The 20,224-nt window shown below is 50.4% G+C and overlaps 6 protein-coding genes across 6 annotated transcripts; 3 read left to right on the forward strand and 3 right to left on the reverse strand.

The window, feature by feature from the left end:
• Window positions 1–111: 111 nt before the first annotated feature.
• N7496_000210 (TDT family transporter) lies at window positions 112–1,471 on the forward strand (the record flags this gene model as incomplete). The annotated part of the gene is made up of 4 exons (XM_056693141.1): window positions 112–578; window positions 630–926; window positions 981–1,266; window positions 1,325–1,471. The coding sequence occupies 4 exons, from the start codon at window positions 112–114 to the stop codon at window positions 1,469–1,471; spliced, it is 1,197 nt and encodes a 398-aa protein (XP_056559870.1).
• Window positions 1,472–2,262: 791 nt separating this feature from the next.
• On the forward strand, window positions 2,263–5,217 carry N7496_000211 (uncharacterized protein; the record flags this gene model as incomplete). The annotated part of the gene is made up of 1 exon (XM_056693142.1): window positions 2,263–5,217. The coding sequence occupies one exon, from the start codon at window positions 2,263–2,265 to the stop codon at window positions 5,215–5,217; it is 2,955 nt and encodes a 984-aa protein (XP_056559871.1).
• A 1,051-nt stretch (window positions 5,218–6,268) lies between these two features.
• N7496_000212 (uncharacterized protein) lies at window positions 6,269–6,706 on the forward strand (the record flags this gene model as incomplete). Its single annotated transcript, XM_056693143.1, has 1 exon — window positions 6,269–6,706. One exon carries the CDS (start codon window positions 6,269–6,271, stop codon window positions 6,704–6,706), a length of 438 nt encoding a protein of 145 aa, XP_056559872.1.
• Window positions 6,707–7,048: 342 nt separating this feature from the next.
• Window positions 7,049–9,942, reverse strand: N7496_000213 (uncharacterized protein; the record flags this gene model as incomplete). The annotated part of the gene is made up of 3 exons (XM_056693144.1): window positions 7,049–8,396; window positions 8,476–9,233; window positions 9,367–9,942. The coding sequence occupies 3 exons, from the start codon at window positions 9,940–9,942 to the stop codon at window positions 7,049–7,051; spliced, it is 2,682 nt and encodes an 893-aa protein (XP_056559873.1).
• A 652-nt stretch (window positions 9,943–10,594) lies between these two features.
• On the reverse strand, window positions 10,595–13,033 carry N7496_000214 (uncharacterized protein; the record flags this gene model as incomplete). The annotated part of the gene is made up of 6 exons (XM_056693145.1): window positions 10,595–11,270; window positions 11,323–11,661; window positions 11,718–11,894; window positions 11,952–12,103; window positions 12,183–12,785; window positions 12,866–13,033. The coding sequence occupies 6 exons, from the start codon at window positions 13,031–13,033 to the stop codon at window positions 10,595–10,597; spliced, it is 2,115 nt and encodes a 704-aa protein (XP_056559874.1).
• Window positions 13,034–14,966: 1,933 nt separating this feature from the next.
• On the reverse strand, window positions 14,967–16,985 carry ugp1 (UTP glucose-1-phosphate uridylyltransferase; the record flags this gene model as incomplete). The annotated part of the gene is made up of 2 exons (XM_056693146.1): window positions 14,967–16,430; window positions 16,887–16,985. The coding sequence occupies 2 exons, from the start codon at window positions 16,983–16,985 to the stop codon at window positions 14,967–14,969; spliced, it is 1,563 nt and encodes a 520-aa protein (XP_056559875.1).
• Window positions 16,986–20,224: the final 3,239 nt, after the last annotated feature.

The following is a 20,224-nucleotide window of genomic DNA, read 5'->3' on the forward strand; positions in this document are numbered from 1 at the left end:
ATACGTCACACGAGTCAGACTCTTCAACTGTCAACGATTCACCACGACAGTTAAACAAAATTTCAAAAATGAATCGAAATATCCCATCACCTCAAAGGCCTCTTACAAAACATGATCAAGGATGGCGACGCGTCGTCCGCAACTTCACTCCCTCGTTCGTCTCGCAATGCCTCATCTCCGCATCCCCAAGCTAACGTAACCTCCAACAGATGGTTCTCGGTAACGATGGGCACAGGCATTGTGTCTATCCTACTACATAATCTACCCTACAACGGAGTCTGGCTCTACTGGATCTCCGTCGTTATCTTCGCGCTAAACGTACTCCTATTCAGCATGGGATGTATCATGAGCATCCTGCGATACACGCTGTATCCAGAAATCTTTCGGGTGATGATCACACACCCGGTACAATCGATGTTTATTGGCACATTTCCCATGGGACTAGCCACGATAGTTAACATGTTTGTTTTCGTGTGTGTCCCAGTTTGGGGAGAGTGGGCGCGATATTTCGCGTGGGGATTATGGATTTTTGACGCTGTGATATCGGTGATGACTGCATTATCCTTGCCATTCGTCTTGTAAGTGGGTGCCTGGATTGATATTTAGGACAATCGCTGATAATGAACTAGAATGGCCCGTGGAAGTGAGACTCACCTGTCCTCAATGACAGCTGTCTGGCTTCTTCCCATCGTTAGCTGCATCGTGGCGGCCTCTTCCGGAGCCATAGTAGCCGGGGTGTTACCCAACGATCAGTATGCACTGTGGACTGTACTGGCTAGCTATGTTCTATGGGGAATTGGTCTTCCGCTTGCCTTGATGGTCATGGTGATCTACCTCCAGCGCTTGACGTTGCACAAGTTGCCCTCGAAAGCTGTCATAGTATCTGTCTTCTTGCCTCTAGGCCCGCTGGGTCAAGGCGGATATGGGTATGTATTGTTTCTCATGGTTTGTATGATATTGTTCTAATTTATCACTGACAGAGCGATGAAACTGGGCCAATGCGCCCGAGATATCTTCCCCAAGACGCAGACCCTCGAGCAAGCTTCTGGTCCGACGTTCTACACGCTCGGGTTCTTGATCGCTTTGATTCTTTGGTCCTTTGGATTAGTTTGGCTATTCTTTGCACTGGCATCTATAGTGCGATCTAAGAATTTTCCTTTTAACATTGGATGGTGGGGCTTTACATTCCCGCTGGGGGTCTTTGCGTCGAGCACTGTTCAGATGGGAACTGAGCTGCCCTCGAGGTTTTTTAACGTCGTCGGAACGGTAGGCATTTTGATCTAAGTTTGGCAATTTGCAGGCTTACTGGCTGACTGAAATATAGATCATTTCTCTTTTTGTGGTCGTTCTCTGGATTATGGTCAGTGCTGGTACCCTTCGAGGCGTTGTGTCGGGGAAGCTCTTTGTTGCTCCCTGCCTAGGAGATCTTCGAGTTGCGGAGGAAGACAAGGACGTCGGCAAGGCAGCGTGATTTATCAAACTCTTCAATTTTAGGAATAGTTAGTGGTTAAAATTCTCATTTATCTATAACACCATGGTTATATCACTTTGGAATATACTCTAGACTTTGGTAGGGTACCCCGGACCCCATCACGTGATGCGGAGAACCGCTCGAAATTTGAATTTATTTTTCGGAATTTATTTTATTATTTTATTATTATTTTCCCTTTCGCCCATCGAAAAAGATCGAGCCAGCGTCATCCACTTGGTTCCCCGATCGTCCCATATTGTCAGTGTCCGCTTTTCTCGCCAGGACACGCCAGCCAGGGACATCGGACTCGGTCAGCGCGCGTTGTCCAGCTCTGCCCACGCGGTCCTCTTCACCCCCTGAATCGCCCTTTCGTGTGCGCCTGGCGATTTTTCATTCTTGCGCTGACTGGCGCAACTCGGCCTCCGTAGCCGCTAGTCCTAATCAGGCAAGAACTGCTTATTTCCTGCCTTAGCCATCTGGCATCCAACGCCACTTTGACACCTTGACACCTTACTGCCTTGGTGCCTGGGTGACTCAGGCCGCCGGAACAACAAAACACGCGGCGCGACTCCAGCTGGACGTCCTTGAAACCGCAAGTTGCTGGCTGGCCGCGCGACCACTGCTCAAAGTCGGCTATTTATCGCATCTATATAGATCGGTAATTTTTCCACGACTTGGCATAGCGGTGGTCGCATGTGCCGCGTGTGAACAGGGAGGAAAGCCGAACCCATTCCACAGTTCTTATCAAGGCGCCGCTTACCACTAAGGTTCGAGGCACCACTTCCTTGAAAATGATGGGATACGGGGGTCAACCCTTTCACCATCAACAGGCGCAGCAGCAGCAACAGGCGCAGCAGCAGCAGCAGCAGCCACAGCAACCTCATCAGGCGTCGCATGTCCAACATCCGCTGGGACCGCATCGCCAGCCTATTCCATCTCCTTCATTGGGTGCGGCCCCAAATTTACCGCAACATGGAAGCAGTCCTTTCCCCAGTAATAAGCCCCTGTATCGTGCGGGTCCGTCGCAGCAGCAGGCATTCTCAACAGGCCAATCACCCGATATGCGCAAAATGGCTCCCGCATCTTCGAGTCCACTGACGGGCTATCCGACTGCAACTAGCTATGGGCAATTTCCAGGTCAATTTGCGCAACAAGCCTCTCCCGACTTCATGTCTCGTCCAGACTTTATGACCCGTAGCTCCGATCCTATGGCTCTGCAAAATCTGCAGCGCGGGTTTCAAACCCCCATGGCCCATGTACGCGGGGGGCCGGGAATGAGTCCCTCAACGGGTATGGCCCAAGGTCATGGCATGGGTATTCCATCACCTCAGCAATCATTGAACCGGCTGCCCCATTCGGGCATTCAGCAAAGAGAGAATCACCCCTCCGCCAGCCCTTCCATGGCCAGTCCGTCCATGTTCGCCATGAATCAGCAGCGACAGCAGCCGCAGTCTCAGCCACAGTCACCTCAACAGGCTCAGCAGCAATTGCAACAATTCCAGCAACAGAGACAGCACCAGCAGCAGCAATACCAGCAGCAACAGTACCAGCAACAGCAGTACCAACAGCAACAGGAGCGTCTTCAACAGCAAAGGCTAGAACAGCAACGGCTCGAGCAACAAAAGCAACTTCAACAGCAGCGTCTTGAGGAGCAGCAGCGCTTGGAGCAACAGAAACAGCAGGAGCAGCAAAAGTTGGAGCAACAGAAGCGTTTGGAACAGCAGCGTTTAGAACAACAGCGCCTTGAGCAACAACGTCTTGAACAGCAACGTCAGGAGCAACAACGCCTGGAACAGCAACGTCTTGAGCAACAACGCCTGGAACAGCAACGTCAAGAACAACAACGACTCGAACAGCAACGTCTGGAAAAGCAGCGCCTGGAGCAGCAACGCCTGGAGCAACAACGCCTAGAGCAGCAGAAGCAAGCGGAACAGCAACGACTCGAGCAGCAGAGGCAGCAGCGTCTTGAGCAGCAGCGGCTGGAACAAGAGCAGAAACAACAATTAGAACAGCAACAAAAGCAGCAGCTGGAGCAACAGAGGTTACAAAAGTTGCAGCAGCAAAATATGGCCCACAATCCGTATCAGCAGCAGCAACAATCCCCTTTCGCGCAACACTCCCAGATTCCATTCCATCAATATCAGCCGCATGCTCAAACTCAAAATCAATACACGCAACAGCAGCGTCAGTTCTCTCAGGCTCCTCAACAGCCTCATTTCGCCCAACCTCAACAGACGCAATTCCAACACTATCAACCACCGTCACAGTCAGCTGTAGAAAAGCCTGCCCGGCCCGCCGCGGTCACTGCTTCATCTGCCCATGCGCCTGCTCCTGCTGGAAACTTGATCATCAAGGCTGAACATCCGAGCCCCGCGCCGAAGAAAAAGTCGAAACCTAGGCAATCTACAGCTGCCCAGGCCGCTACTCAGCCCCAAGCTTCCCCTCAGCCTCCGCCTCCGCCCCACTCTCAGGTCCAACCCCAGACCCAGCATCAGGCCCAGCATCAGGCTCAGGCTATACCGAACCCCCCTGCACCCGTTGGCGTACATAACAGCACACCAATGCAAGCGAATGGCCAAGTACAGGGACAGCAGGGACAACCAGCCACCGTCCCAGCAGCGGGTGGTGTCCCCCCAGTCCCAGGAGTTCCCGTAAAACGCAAGCGCGGGCGTCCACGGAAAGAGGAAGTTGCGGCCCGACAAGCAGCTGCGGTTGCAGCGGCCCTGGCAGCTGGTCTTCCAATCCCACAACCCGGACAACCTTTCGATCCAAACATGGCCTCTGCATCGGGATCTGCTGGAGCGTCTCAAATGACACTCGGCCCTGATGGGAAACTTCCCAAACGGAAACGTGGTCGCCCCCGCAAGGCAGATCAGATCGCCTGGGCGAAATTAACCGGTCAACCACTGCCACCGCCAAAGCCAAAGAAACCGTCCGCTGCCAAGAAACCCGGTACAGGCCGACCTCGTGGTAGGCCACGCAAAGCAGACGTGGCCGCTGCGGCTGCGGCTGCGGCTGCTGCCGCCGCAGGCCAGGGTGATGGTGACCAGGCGCAGGGAGACAGCGAGCCTCAAACAATTGACAAGGCGGACACGAATGGCGCCCAGAAACGCTCAGCTCCTGCTGATGATGACCCACGCAAGCGACCTTGCCCGACGCCTCCATACCCTCAACAAGGCCAGCCTCAGCCTCCAGCTAAGCAACAGGGACAGCAATTACCTGTCCAGAGTCATGCCCATTCCCAACACAATCAGGCACTACCGATGCAACAGCAACACCATGGCCTCCCGAATATGTCGCAGCCAGGACAGCACATGGGACAACAGCCTGGCCAGCACCTGCAACAACAGCAGAACCAGCAACATACACAGAGCCAGCAATTGCCTATGCAAGGTGGTCATCCAATGTCTTTGCCGCCACACATGCAGATGCATCAGCAGGCTGGAATTCACCCTTCCCGACAGACGGCAGCTCATCCGTACATGCAAAATCAAATGCCGTCGATGCAGTCATCAATGCAGCAGTCGCCAATGCAGCTTCCACAGCCAGTTCACGGACATCCATCGCACCTGGGCCAGCAGCAGCCGCAGCAACAGCAACAGCAACACCAGCAGCCGGTACAGGGCCAGCACTTTGCTCAAAGTCGAGCTCCCGCACAACAGCAGAGCCGAGCCCCGCCGGCGCCAGCACCACAGCATCAACACCAACATACCTTCCAGGTTCAGCTCCAGCCTCAGACAACCTAGAGCAGTTGTTGTCAGTGTGTTTTGAGATGTGCCCGGTCTCTAATGCCGTCATGATGGCTCATGCTGTCTGATCCTCTCACGTTTTTAATTACATTCTATACGATTGGTTTTACTGCTGTTATTCCAGCATTCCCATTTCCCCCCTCTGTCATAGCATGGCACTGAGGCACGCATTATCATGTTCCCTGCATCGATTCCCCGATTTCTAATTTCAACGGCTTCTTGTTTCTATTTTACCTGACATTCGACATCTTATATCTGATATCACGGGAATGGCCAAATCCCCCTTTATGAATTTGATTTTGAGCTCGAATTCGGTGGTTATTTGATCCTCTATTCTGCGGCGTTTTTTGCGTTATCGGGTGCTCTTGTCCTCTTTTTGTTCCCCGCCGTTATTTGTTTCATCTTTTGCGGTGCCTTGCTTTATATCGATCCCTGGTATGATGGGCATTTCGATCTATAATGCGGGTTGTTTCTGGCTAGCGGGTCCCCGGGCTCATTGGAACTCTTGGTTCTTGGCTTTGTTTTTTCTGTTGGATGGTTGTTTGAGATACATATTTAATGTTGTAGTACATATTCCTAATTCCAGGGGTTATTATATCTTCAATTCAAAGATCAAGTAAATTCCCGTGAAGCTACTCCAGTGATAGCCGACATACCCTTTCCTGAATGTATGAGGGTCCCAATTCCGGCGGTTCCCCAGCTTCGAATCAATAGTATTCTTTAGCATGATGCAGGCTGCATCGATACAATCAGATAGTGATCACATCAAGAGCTGTCTTCCACAAAGTCGCGAGTGGTAGGAGGGTGATGACCTGGTAAACCCTCAGTAAGGTCGCCTAGAGTACTTGTCACGTGAGGAGCCACGTAAACCCCTGATCAGTCTGAAATTCATTCACATTCAGGCCCTTAGGCAAATAAAAGTAGCTTCTGCTGCCATTTTTTTTCAAGCCAAATCTGCTATCCAAGGTGCGGTTTACTGTATCCACCCGTAATTCCGGGACTCTCTTAACACCGGAACATCAAAAACCATCCATCTTCTCCACCACCAATGAATACCAGCGAAACCAAGCTCGTGGAACAACTATTCCTAGATTTCTCCATACAACATATCCTTCGAAATGAAACGAACCGGTTCCCAATCGTCGAGCCATGGGCTAGCGACTACGTGAATGCGATACGAGAAGGAAGATATGGGGATGCGGTATGGGCACGCTATCATATTGCTGGTGATGTTGGTGTGCATGATGGTATTATCGAGGGTACAGATAAGACTGTGCTTGAGATGATTGAGGAGGATGCTTTGGGTTATAAAGTGGGGGACCCGGATATATATGAGGAAGCGCTGGCTTTTTACGCCAGTACTAAACCGACGGATGGGCATCCGGAAGTAATTGAGATTATTATGCGGATTGGAAGGAAGGATGTGAGGGCTCTGAGGGCTCGACTTGAAGCTGAATATCGGGCGGATGTTCTTGCTGATCTCTGAATTGATTGTGTGTCTATAGTAGAGATCTTTTGATATCGTGTGTTGGATAAAGATTGGTCATTCACATGTTTGACTGTATTCATTTGAGCCATCTTGAGAATGAACAGCAATCGCTACTCCCTCCCGGTTGAGAACCAGAGAGAAACATCAACATGTTCTGGCCTACCCTTGTCGTCTTGTGGAATAGACATTTATTGTTCCATATAAGACCTTAGAGACCAAAGCCCGAAAAGAGAAGAAAATTCAGTAAGGATTGTCAATACTGGACTACCACATCCCACATAAGTCATGATCATAGAATGGTCCAACAAACAACACCTAATCACATACTTCAAGACCAACTTATCCTCCACCACCATCAAAATCAACCAAATCGTTCAATCCCTCCAAGCGACTATCACTCTCACGCCTATCATTCGCAACCCCTCCACCATGATCCTTCCTTTCACCCTTCTCTCCACCACCACCACCACCATGGCGACCAACCAACGACTCCACATTCGGCCAATCCTTCAAATCAATGTTCAACGCCGGCGCGAGTTTCCTCACCACGCCATCACAAAGCACAAAAGCCCGTCTCGCAGCAGGATCCACATGAGCCATAGTATGAATCGAGCGAAGCGCCTTCTTAGCCTGGGCAATGACAGTCTCAATATCCGTATCCAAAAGGGCGGGGGTATTTGATATTGAAGGATCCGAGCCTGACACAGACGCGGACCTTATATTCGACTTTGACCCCGAGTTTGAAGTCGAAGAGCTTGGGAGATTCGTTTGTTTTGGGAAACAGACGAACGATAGAGCTAGGAGGAGGGCTGTTGTCGCTTGCATGATAAAGTGTAGCACGCTCCACCAGGGTGTGACGCGGACTAACCATGCGATGTCCGGGTTATCGGGGAGAATAGAGATAAGAGAGCATGCAGCCTGGAGACAATCCGTTGCCATATCCGTTCTCAATTTTGTGCGATGATTCGCGTCTTGTGCGGGTGGACTGTTTAAAGGTTGCGGGGAGTGAGTCTGCGAGAGACATGGTCTGCATAGAATGATACGGGCCGAGTAATAGTTCATTGCTAGGCAGACCCGTTCACGCGCAAAGGGGGCGTTTTCATCATCGAGCTGGGCGTGGTTTAAATGCCAGGGTCCGGCTTCGGGGACCGTGAATCGATAAGGGGGCGGGACTTTGGCTAGCCATCGATCCATGCAGAGTCTATATTTTTGTAAACGGTACTCTGTCACGCTCGAGCACTCACGAAGGCCCTCGATACTGTAGATCTTGTTCAATACGGCGTGTGATATCAAGGCGAGATCTGTGAGGTGGTAGAAGAATAGAGCTGGACAGGGCTTGCAATCTGCCATCCAGGTCGGGCCGCACTGAAGTTGAGAGGGAGTTTCGAAGAGGGTTGGTCGAAGCTGGGCTTCGCGGAATGCCCGATCCTGCAAGAGGCGGGAGATCTCGGGTTGTTCGAAGAAGTCTTCTTCAAAAGGGAGGGGAGGTGAGACTGAGCAGAGGCCTTCTCCCACGCAGGAGGCTCGACCATGCATGGAGGTTAGAAGGTGTTCAAGGGAGTAGATAGACCACCACAGTCGACAACGGGCTTCTTTTGAGGCGTCGTGCGTTCGGCCATCCGTGATGTGGAGGTTGATACCAAGTGATAAGGCTGAGCGAAGAGCCAAGCCGGAGAATTTAGATGCTCTAGACACAAGTTAACAAAGTCCGAGACACATAGCTTTAGACATGCTGATGCAAACATAGACTCAAGGATATACCGTACCTATTGACTTGACCCAAACAGAGCAGATACACTGCCACCAAGAACTCCAGTTGAATCTGCTGCAGATCGGTATGCTCGAAAAGTACATTCTCGCGCAGACTCAACTGCCGAGCCCGAGTCAAATAGACGAGCCCATCTTCCCAAGCGCTACCGGCACCGGGGTCAATAAGCTTGCAGTATCGACAACCAATGGCAAAGATCATATTGAGAATACCAAGCCATCTCGGCGGCGGTTGAGTAGGCCTACTAAAGAACTGCAGATACTGCGCCGTGAACGTCGACTTGCGCAGGACACTAAATGTTGGATGGACAAAGGTCATGTACGCATCGAAGTATTTATCTGCAGTCTCACGCGGCGGCACGGTCACCGGGTCAGAATCATCACCGACAACGGGAATATCCAGATCATCGAGGTGATAATTCATCATGGCGATGGGTAAATCACGATCCAATCTTTCCTCAGAGGGAAGTACAGCAGCGAGAGCGTGTGGACTTTGCGATTGCGAGGCTACCGCAGATGACCCCGAGGTTGACTGGAGACGACTACCAGGCCAAGAAGTCTTTTGCTCGATACCATCCTCCAAGCGTTGCATCCATGCGACCTCGGAGTTTTTACCGAAGAATCCCGCAGCACGAGTAGTCTCGTTGCGATTTAGATCTTCCTCAACTAGATCAACTGCTTCCAGCGAGCCGACCGAGGAATCCGAATCCGAATCATCCGGGTTGTCGTTGTTGCGAGCCGTTTTGTTATCCTTGACCTGGGACGGTGAAGCATGTTGTTAAAGGTCTGTCCATAGAAAGACAATCTCGGAAAAGACGTGGCTGGTATATAGTATATAGTGTACGGTCGAAAGATGTGATTTTTATTCCGGCGACGTGTAAAAAGCTTACCTTCAGCGCTTTCCTAATCCTCCGCGCCGTGGGTGTATCGACATCCCCCTCCAGATCGCGAAGCAAAGATTCATAGCGTTCGGTCCGTTTCGAAAGCAACTCGAGCATTTTCTGATCGCGCACGCGTTTCACATCCTCGTAAAGGCATTGGCTGTTGTGGTACGAGCATTGGCCACAGGTTGGTCGCACGCCATCGCATTTGATTTTACGCTGTCGACAGGGCTCGCATGCCCGTGCCGAGCGTCGTCTGCCTCTGTAGGTTGTTGGAGCTGCCAAACGAGGGATTGCAACCTTGTTATTGCCGACATTGTCGCTAGGGGGAGCTAAACGTTGGTCTGGGTTCGAGAAGCCTGACGGGAGCATGGATGGTGGATAGGATGAGTATGATAGCTGCGCACTGGGATTTCCCACATGAGGATTCGAGGGGAAATTTGCATTCGGTCCGATAAATGCCTGCGTCGTTGAAGTCGAGAGGTCAGGGCTCAACGAGGGGGTAGTATGCCAGTAGGAGTCAACGACGGAGGAAGGGTTATATTGAGGGCCGTCGTGTCCAGATGAATGACTCGGGTTATGCATGGGCGGGGTTTAAACAATTGCATCGAGAGACGAGTAAATTGAAGAATGGAGGAAATTATCCACGGGGAGAAATCCTCAAGAAAGGGGAATTTACCGACGAGAGCCTGTTGCGACCGATGACCGATCTGAAGTCATGTTGCGCATGACTGTGGCGATCGAATCCAACAGGTTTAGTTTGAAAGGAATCGCCCAAGCTGTCGGTATCACTTCAGCCGTGTCTGAGCAAAGGAGGTCCCATAGGTAATTAAAATGATTGAGACCTAGCATGAAGGGGAATGAATGGTAACCCCAGGAGGAGCCAATGGAATTGCAAAATGTGGATCTCATGTGTACTGGATGTGGTGGAGAGGTGGCGGATCACCCCGTGAAAGCCGCTGAGAGGCCGAAGCTAAACTACCTTGACGTCAGAAGCTCCTCTTTAGTTGCTCGAATCTGTTGGATGAGCGGTGTCAGATAGATCAATCAATTCGAGGATGCTGAAAATGATCATTGATCGTCTGGATATTATACAAATCACGACGGACCCCTACTCAAGGTGGCATCATAGCCGAACAGTCGAAACAGGACTATCACAACTCCATACTTGTTACATTTATCCTCAAGGGACAATCTATACAGTATATTCAGTATATTATAGTTCTATTATACTTGTTCATGTACCCTTCTTCCTCTCACAAAAAACATCATCCTTCCCCAAACTCAAACTCTCATACCGATCCAACATATCCGACAATCCCAACCCAGGATACTCCTGCAAACTCTGTCCCTCCCCACCCGTAATTCCATGATACCTTTCATCCTGATTAAGCTTCTCCAGACCATCTGCATACTCATCAAACCGACGATGCCCTTTAGCCGAAGACTCCTCATCAAATAAATCCTTCAACTCGTCCGGAATAGAACACGCATCACGAAGACGACTGCCCTGCGCCTTGGCCCGTACAGACTGACGGAAGATATGGAATAGGTTCCTGCCGAGTGCTGAGCGACTCGCCACGATGGAGAATGCGCTGGCGAGTGATAAGAAATCCCGGTCCAGTACATCGAAGGAGTCTTGTTCTAGCATTGTGAAGAGGGCGAGATTGATCGCGTACATGGCAAAATGATGCGCTCGACTAACGCCGAATTCGCGACGATGGAGACGTGTCAGTGTGGCGATGTTGCGGGCTGCCGTTTGGGCGAGTTCCCATGCGTTGTATTTCGAGGCTGGCTCGGGAGTTTGTCTCGAAGGACTTTCGGGTGTTTTAGGTCCCTCTGTCGTAGTCCGCGAATGTCCATTCCCGGAGATACAACTGAATAGGTTGATGATCAAGGCATTATACCGCATTCTGTAACCGGTTAGCGAGAACTTTCGTAGAGGGTGGATACTCTAGTACTGACTTCAAAAGAATAACATGCGGCGCCACCTTTTCCCAATCAAAAATCTCCGGTAACAGCTCGTCCCATCGTTTCAATCGTTCATACAACGCATCGCGACTCTGTCGTTGCAGCGGCTCCAACACAGTATTTTCACCTGCAAACATACTCCGCGAGATATCACGGGAAATCGTCGACAAATTACACGCCTCGTCGAAGTAGACACTCAAATATGAGGGTCTCGTATCTCGATGCGAAGGGTACGGCATCCACAGAGACTGATCTTCAAGATGATCACGGTCGATACGTGGCATATTGACGTGGTTGATGAGACTGGATCGGAGGAAGCCAGTATGGACCATCCTGGAAAGCGATCACGTTATTAGACAAGTACAGTTTATAAGCTTGATCATACTTACGTATCCACATTAAACAGTCCCCAAGCTGTACGTCTGCACGAGGAATCCATATCCTCTGACAATTGCTCCGAGGTCATTCTCGGGCCCGTATTTCCTACAAGGCCAAGCGATTCGCCCATGCGAATAGCTTCATGGAGCATCATATAGCCCAAGTCATCTGTGCGGGACATCGAGTATCTATCATTATCGTCAGACTGATATTCACAATCGAACTCCCCAGATATTCCAACATACCTTTCATACATAAGAAGCGTGCCCTGCAACGAGGCCAAACTCGGCTGCATAGGCAACTCACCCTTCAACCGCTCAGCCTCAGCAAGGAAATCACATCCCTTGGACGAGATATCCCCAGGAACAACATAAGCCTCAGAGAATTCAGAAAAGTACTGCAAACCGCCACACCGTTAGCGATATGCACACCCATAACACACACAAAACCAGGACAGGACGCAAGTCAATACCCACACAAGCATTACTCAACAAAGCATTCACCAAAAACGGACTACAAAACTGACTCCCCAAATCCGCAGTCGCCATATGTTTCAAAAACACCCCCTCATCCAAAAACGAATTAAACGGATAATCCCACGTAAAATAAAGCGACACCAAATGCGAAACCAGATCCCTATCCCTGGTAACCTCCGTCCACGGCTGCGCGGGTACATTAATCGGCGCCTCATCGCAAAGATAGTGAATATCCATAACCTTCCTCCTAAACGCGGGCGTCGTGCCTTCCACGTTAATCAGATTCTTCATATCCTCCAATTTAGCCGCAGCCTGGGCCGAGGTTCGGCTGGTTGTCGTGTCGAGCGTGGAGAGGGTGTTGTTGATGAAGGTGCGGATTTCGTCGGGGGAGGCGTTGTGGCGGATTATTTCGAGGAGGTCGAGGGCTTTGCGTTCGTCGGCTTCACGGACTAGTTTGAAGATGTCGTTTAGCAGGTCGCGGTGGTAGGAGAGTTCGTCGGCTGTGCGTTTTGCGGCGACGCGGCGGCGTTGGTCGAGGGATTCGTCGAATATACAGACTCGTTGGAAGGTGCGGCAGTTTTCGCACGGTGGGGTGCCGGAACACTATTCAGGAAAGACTGTTAGTATGATTTATCGTGTAGATTTAAGGAGGGCTTGTAAATTTGTAGATGGTTTGGACCAACCTTCCGCTTGGACTTCTTGCACGCAAGACAAGCAGTAGAAACCCTCCTCTTCCACGAAGCACTCGAACTCGACGTCGCCGAAGATGAAGGCTTCGCCTCTTTGCGATGTGGACCATCATGATTAGAAGTCGGCGATGGACCTGGTACGATTTGGCGTTGATCGGTCATGGCGGGCGATTAAAAATCCCTGTAAACGTAGGCGTATATTCGTATGTTGTATGTGCTCTCGTATCGATGTATGCGTATTAGTATGTTCAAATGAGTATATACCTCGCCGTCGTCCTATCACTGCACTATACAGCAGTTCAAATGCAACCGGCGCCTTCGATTTCAATGTACAAGACCTTCGCGTCAATGACGGCAATCATAACCGCAGATATAAATCGATTTTAAACAGGGTGGCTGTCGCAGGCGGGAGGCATTACACCCAGGCCAATGACGACGGAGGCGAGAGGCGTTGGGTATGCGAGTAGCCACAAGATAGACGAGGCGACATGACCACCGCCAGTATTGGTGAGGCTTGTAGAGCAGAGACCGGAGGGGAGGTGTAGAAGTAGCAATAGTAGTAGCGGGCCTTGCAAATGGAGAAAACCTCGACGGTAGTCCTGTAGTTAACTAGCCAAATTAACCAGCCAAGTAGTGCAGACATCAGCCCTGCACCAAAGCCAGTAATTCGACTTGACGTAGGACACAAAAAACAAGGTCAAAGCATGTCCGTCTACAACTAGAGTAAAGTAGGTTCCTAACTCCCTATAAAAGAACAAATTCGCCTCACCAAATAAATCACAACCCCCAAGAAAAAGCAGTTACATTATCGTGACACATACCCAAGAGTCCAGTCCGGCCCATCCCAACCCGCCATTGCAAGCCATTACAACAAACCCCTGACAGATCGACGTGGAATTGAAGTCATCAGGAAGTTGTACCCGCCTATCCAATCAAGGACTGATCAGAGCCACCCGTAAACCGGACCGTAGCCCTTAAGCCAGCCCAACCAAGTACGGTAAATTCTCGGAGCCAAGATGTACATATGTACATAATCAAGAGTATTGTCTAAGGACTTTTGTAGCTTGGATGACTGAGCTTTATAGCTACATAGCTGGGTAGTAGCTACTGCACTAGGGTGGAAACCGGGTAAGGGACACTTGTGGCGCGTCGGTGATTGTTCGGGATCAAGTACCGGACTTCACGTGATAAACAGAAGCATAGTACTGTATCTAGAAAGGGTACAAAACGAGTATTCGAGTACAGTATAGAAGTACCATAGTAGAACTACCCGAGTCAACATGCTACCTCACTCGGTAGTCTGTGAGACGGGATCGGAATAGAGTAGTAGAATGGACACCGTTAGAGAGGGCATCCCTACTCAGCTACTACTATTAGTAGCACTAACTTCGGAACCTAAACAAGGGTCCAGCTGGAGTAGGGCTGAAACAAGTGCCTCTAACTAGTAATCCGGACTCCAGCCAGTACAACTCACTAGATCCTCCGTACAGTACATACTACTACTACATCTATCCCAGAATAATCAACCACTCCATAAATAGCTCTCGCCATGTCCACAATGACGACCCACACTGAGACCAGTCTCGGACATCTTCCACAACCACCATCCACGAGGTCATACGACCTCAAATCCAATCTACAATATTACCCTTAATATCAAGTCTACTATCACAAGCACAATATAATAATTTCACCAGAATAGCTGGATGGCAGGATGGCATTGACTCGGAGAGACCAGGGCAAAACAGGTAGCACTTGGGGGAGAGAACAAGAAAGAAGATAAGAAAAAGACCACAGTCCCAACCCGATGCAGCCGATTAATAAAAGGACAGAAAAAACGAAGACGCTGGATTAATTGTAATGTAATACAAGCACACATCTTTTGCATACTCCAAGGAATTCCCGTAGCCACGAATGCACCTCCCAGGAAGCAGGAAAAACAATCAACACGAACAAATTCCCGGTTTTTGGACGCATTCTCCAACCAACAACGATCACTTCCACCATAGATATGGTCGAATTTGTCGATGTATCGGGACAAAGTCATCCAGTATAACCGAGACAATTAAGAATAGAGTATCAATCGCACACCCGTTTAGTGCTCCAGAATACGGAGACTGCCCTGCACGACGCAGTTCTCCAGGACGGAGCCTGGGGGAATATCGATGGTGCTGCCCTCGGTAGCCACGATGATGACTGTGCCCTTCAGGGTAACGTTGCGGCCCAAGTTGACGGCACCAGTGATGGTCAGGTGGTCCAGCTCGACAATGCGGGGAATAGAGGCAATGCGCTTCTGGAAGTCGGAGACCTTCTTGAAGTCCGAGCCGAGCTTGATGACGGGGACGCCACCGAAGCGGTTGGGGTCCATGACCAGCTGGCCGTGCTCCAGACGGTACAGATCAGACTTGACAACCATGAGATCGGAGCAAGTCTTGACGGGCAGGAAGCGGCGACGGGGCACGTTCACACCGTGGGCGTTCTTGAAGTGACGGATGGCGGCACCGACGGCGGTCTCCAGCTGGTAGATGGCCTGGTCGGCCTCACCCTTCTTGTCGGCGGGGATGGACTTCTCGTTGGCGATAATCTCCATCTCGAGCTCGTTCTCCTCAACGACACGCTTGATGGCGCGAACGTTCATCCAGATGTTGTTGGTGTTGAAGTACTTGAACTTCTTGATGGACTTGAACTCGTTGACGTGCTCCTTGGGGACCTGAGCAATCTCGAGCAGACGGACCTTGCCGTCGTTGTCAATGATGGTACCACCCTTGACGTCAGCCTTGGTCTTGTCAGTCAACTCCATGATGTACTCGGCGTTGGAGTCAACCATGTGCTGCAGGATGCGGAGATCGACAACGGCACCCAAGTTGTCAGCGTTGGACAGGAAGATGTACTCGATGCCACGCTCGATCAGCTTGTCGAGAGTGCCAGAGTTGTACAGAGACTCGAAGACGTCACCGTGACCGGGAGGGTACCAGTCCTGGAGAGGAGCATCGAAGCTCTTGGGGGCAGGCAGAAGCGAGTCCTTGATGATACGGGGGTAGCGGGACTGGTTGAAGGTAATGATATCGACATTGTGGCCCTCGTACTTCTTGATGATGGACTGAGTGTCCTGGTCGGTGTTGAAGGAGTTCATGAGAACGAAGGGAACGTTGACGTTGAAGGTGCGGTTGAGGTGCTCGATCTGACGGACGGACAGATCCAGGAAGGACATGCCCTCACGGACCTCAATGACGGACTTGGGACCAACGCAACCCATGGAGGTACCGAGACCACCGTTCAGCTTGACGACGGCCAGCTTGTTGAGGAACTCGACCGAGGCCTCGGCACCGAGCTCGTCGTAGCCCACGACCTGCGAGGGCTGGGGAGGGGCAATGCGGTCCCAGTTGACAGCGTTGCCCTTGGCCTTGTCGTTGAGGAAACGGCGGAAGAGAGCGAAGAAGTTGTCCATCTCAGCCTCAAAACGCTTCTTCTCACTGGGCTCAGTGACGGAGTCGGAGAGCGCGTTCAGCGCATTGCGCATCTGTGAGGCAGCGACGCTGGTGGAGGCATTTTCGAAAGCCTGGTTGGAAGAGACCTTGGTCAGTGTTCGTCCTTGAGAAGAAGCCGCCACCTCATCAGGGTAAACGATGCGGGGCGGCACAAGAGGGGGGGGTAGGGGGCGCAGAATGCATATTTTCGCCAGGGGGGAGAGGTAATCAGATAGGAACAGATGGCAAGGACCAGAAAGCCAAGATTGTTCTCAGCACAAAGAGAATGGGAGAGAGATAAAAGGATGGGAGTGTAAGAAGGGGGGAAGAGCAAAATAACAGGAACGAGTCATGAGGTCAAAGTAGCCCACAGGGTTGGGAGGGCGTTCCGAAAGGTAAACAAGCGGACAAGCTGGTGCTATTCACGAAAGAGCAGGAGCGATCCGACTGTCTCCTGCTTGGGGAACCAGAAAAAACGGCAAGAACGAAGAACAAGATCAAGTATGGCGAATGGTGTACGGCGATCGGTGCAGACGGTCTCGACTTACCATGTGCGACTGGGACTTTCCATGGTGCTTACCACCGAAGCCAGAAGAGGCCTCGTTCGCAGGAGCGCGGAGGTGGGTAGGGAGTGCCTTGGCGGCCATTGTATGTGATGGAGGAGGAAAACGGTAGAGAGGATAGGAGGTAGAAGGGTTATCGCAGGAGAGCTCTGAAAGGGGTGGCAACCCGTTAGCTTTAGGAGCGGAGACAAGTAGCGATGACAGGTAAACAAAAGAAAGCTGGTGGAGATGGGGGAGGGGGCAATCTTTTATATAAGAGCAACTCCCGTCGTAGGCAAAAAAAAACTCAGACAGAAGGAGGGGTTGGCCGAATTGCCACAAGATTTGGTGTCGATCAGTCGGGTAAAAAAGCGGCTTGCAGGATGTCGACAAGCTGCCGTCATTGGCAACGGGGCGGGCTGGGGATTGGGTGGATGGACAATGCAACTGGGGTGGGGGAGAAGAAGGAGGGGGAGAATACTCACCAGATGAGGGTTTGGATCGATTGATCAAAGAGGAGTATCAATTGAGAGGTATAGAGAAGAGAGAGAGGGGAGTAGTAAAGGGAGGAGAGAGAGGGAGAGGAGGAGAGTCGAGGTGAAGAAGAAGTGGTGGTGGGGGTAACGTGATATTTATTGGCATCATTCCTATAGAACTCTAGTTCTCCTAACAATACCTCCCTACTACTGTACTCCATACTGTACTATGGAGACTGTACTACTCTCCATCAGAGCTACCATAATTAGTGTCCAAGACCCAGTTCCTCCTATTTATTCTCGTTTTCTTCTCTGCCCTCCTTACTTCCCGGTGTCGTCAGCGTCCAGCCACTGGCACTCGCAGTTCCGTCCACGGGTCGGACCTTAAACCCAACGGCCGTGCAAGTGTCAGATAATTGATAATTAATTAGTGAACTCTCGGCTTCTTCTCCCGGTGATCAAGATCGAGATCCTCAGCTTACTGTAGGACTAACCATAGGTACGGCTGTACTAAGCTGAGACATAGCTTCTATCTCAGCTCGATAGGCATCTCCTATTATCCACGAATAACCTCGCAATACTCAATAATGCCTCAATTATGACAACTACTGTACGGAACAGAGCACAGTATGATTTCCCAAAATAAAAATGACTTGCCAACTTTCCTAGAAAAGAACAAAAAAGGGGGGGGAATGATCCAGCCCAACAAAAGAACCCAAGAGGGGCAGAACGCTCTCCCGTGGGGGTTGGACGGAGTATAAACATGGACAAGGAGAAACCAGACCAACCTTGAGCCTACAAAGAATAATACTAATAATATTAGTAGTCCAAGGCTCCATCTTGTCCAGATTCCAGATTCCACCTTCCATCCAAGTTCCAGAATGAACGGCAAAATCCAAAGATTCCAGACCTTTCCCTAGCTTATTATATCGTACACTACCGTAGCCAGCCCAGTGGCCAACACCCGCTACAGTGACACCCCCCTATCCCTATCCCGATTCTTCTTCCCCTGACCCTCATATCCCTCCGTATTCATTTTTTTTAATTCCCATTTTCGCCTGACCCAGCTCGTGCATCTCCACCGGGTAGTGGATCCAGAGAGAGGCACCAAAGCAAAGCACGCCCCCCCCCCCCCCCAAATTCGCGGCCCCACCGTCGTCCGCTTGCACCTCTGCTGGTGGCTAAGCCAGTTGCGATCCTCGCTCGGACAAGTTGTCCTCTTTGCAACCTTGTTTTTTTTTTCTTTTGCCTCAGGGAGACACCGGAGAATCCGAGACCTTTGAGACCCTTTTTGCGCGCGCTTGCCGATTCGGTATCGCGCCCTCGTATACGGAGTATATTCGGTAGTGAGGTGTTCTACGGAACTATGGAATATATTTGTCTGGAACATTGACCCTGGACTTCACACCTGATAAAGAAAGCCCTTATCTCCCTGTCCCTGTCTCTCTTTCTTGTACTAAGAATATCCTCCTACAGCCATAGGATATGCATGTATGCACAGTACTGTACTCCCTACAGTAGTCAGAATGCAGTCTCCGTCGGAACTTGATTGGGTTTGATTTTCTTTTCTCCATCGATAAGCCGACCGAGTCGTTCACCTGACCTGGCGGCTCTTCAATTTGAGTGAAATTGCAGGGCGACACGAATCTCACATATACAACTAGATAGGGAGCACTGACTGCACCTACCACCTACGGAGAGTACTGGAATTACCGATGCGCATTATACTCGGAGATATTACGGGATATTCAAGATAGCTACTATAACATCCTACCGTAGTGAAGGCATTACTGTATCTACTACTGTACATACTACTACTACAACCAGACCTTGAAACCTACACCAGTTAAAGCCATCTTCTGCTTAACATGTTTTAGTTAACACTACACCCATGCAGCCCATGTGGGCCAGCCAGCAAATTAGCCTCCACCAAACCAAACAACCAGACCATGATTGATTGCAATTTGCTAACTACTTCAGCCAGAAATAACTTGATTTTCTCGCCCTACGTAATTTGCCAAGAAATCGGGCGCTTTGAATTAAATCTAGAATTGAAACAACCATAACCACATCGAAAAGATCGAAGTCTACAGTACGGAGTACTGTCGAGAGATTGTATGTATACGATGGCGATGAAACTCCCAAATTAAAAAAGCGATCTCAAACAATTAAAATGACTCGCTATACTCACGCAAGGCTATCAGTTTGAAATAGACAAAACCATTCCTGCACAAGTTTCATATTCAGTCTACCGCTATGCATGTCCGCCGCAACTTGAAGGTCGGGTAACGAGTTCACCGACAAGAAACTCATTATCCCCAAGCTTTTCACAAATATATATCTAGGTACTGTATCCATTCTCAATGCTTCGAGTACATCAACACTTACGCCTCCAAAATATATACTAAAAGCCCTAATCACCCGGACCTCTATCCGCCCCCGGTCAACGCTCAACCAAACTACGGAGTACACACCCCCGGAAATCTCTGCACCCAGTAAACGCCCCCCCCCCCCCCCCAAGTACAACTTCACAATCTCAACTACGATGTATCCATCAACCTGACGCGGAATTGTAAACCCGACTCTTCCCGTCGTACGGAACAATTTCTAAACCAAGTCCGCATCTAAGTACTGTAAATACTTCGTACAGCCTACTATACTCCAGTCCATTCTCTCTTACTGTAGTAAGTTACTGGAGGTAGTAACCCATCCAGATACAATATATCGAGACAGTCGTAATCCCAATGAAAATCACGACGATCATCCAAACACTCAACACAAAAACAAAATACTATCCTCCACAAAGCAAATTTAAATCATTTAAAAGGGGGGGGGGGCAGCGGCTCCGGGGCTGTGCAGGCAACCAGG

Source organism: Penicillium cataractarum, assembly GCF_028827025.1.
Source record: "Penicillium cataractarum strain IBT 29864 chromosome Unknown utg000001l, whole genome shotgun sequence".
NCBI lineage: Eukaryota > Fungi > Ascomycota > Eurotiomycetes > Eurotiales > Aspergillaceae > Penicillium > Penicillium cataractarum.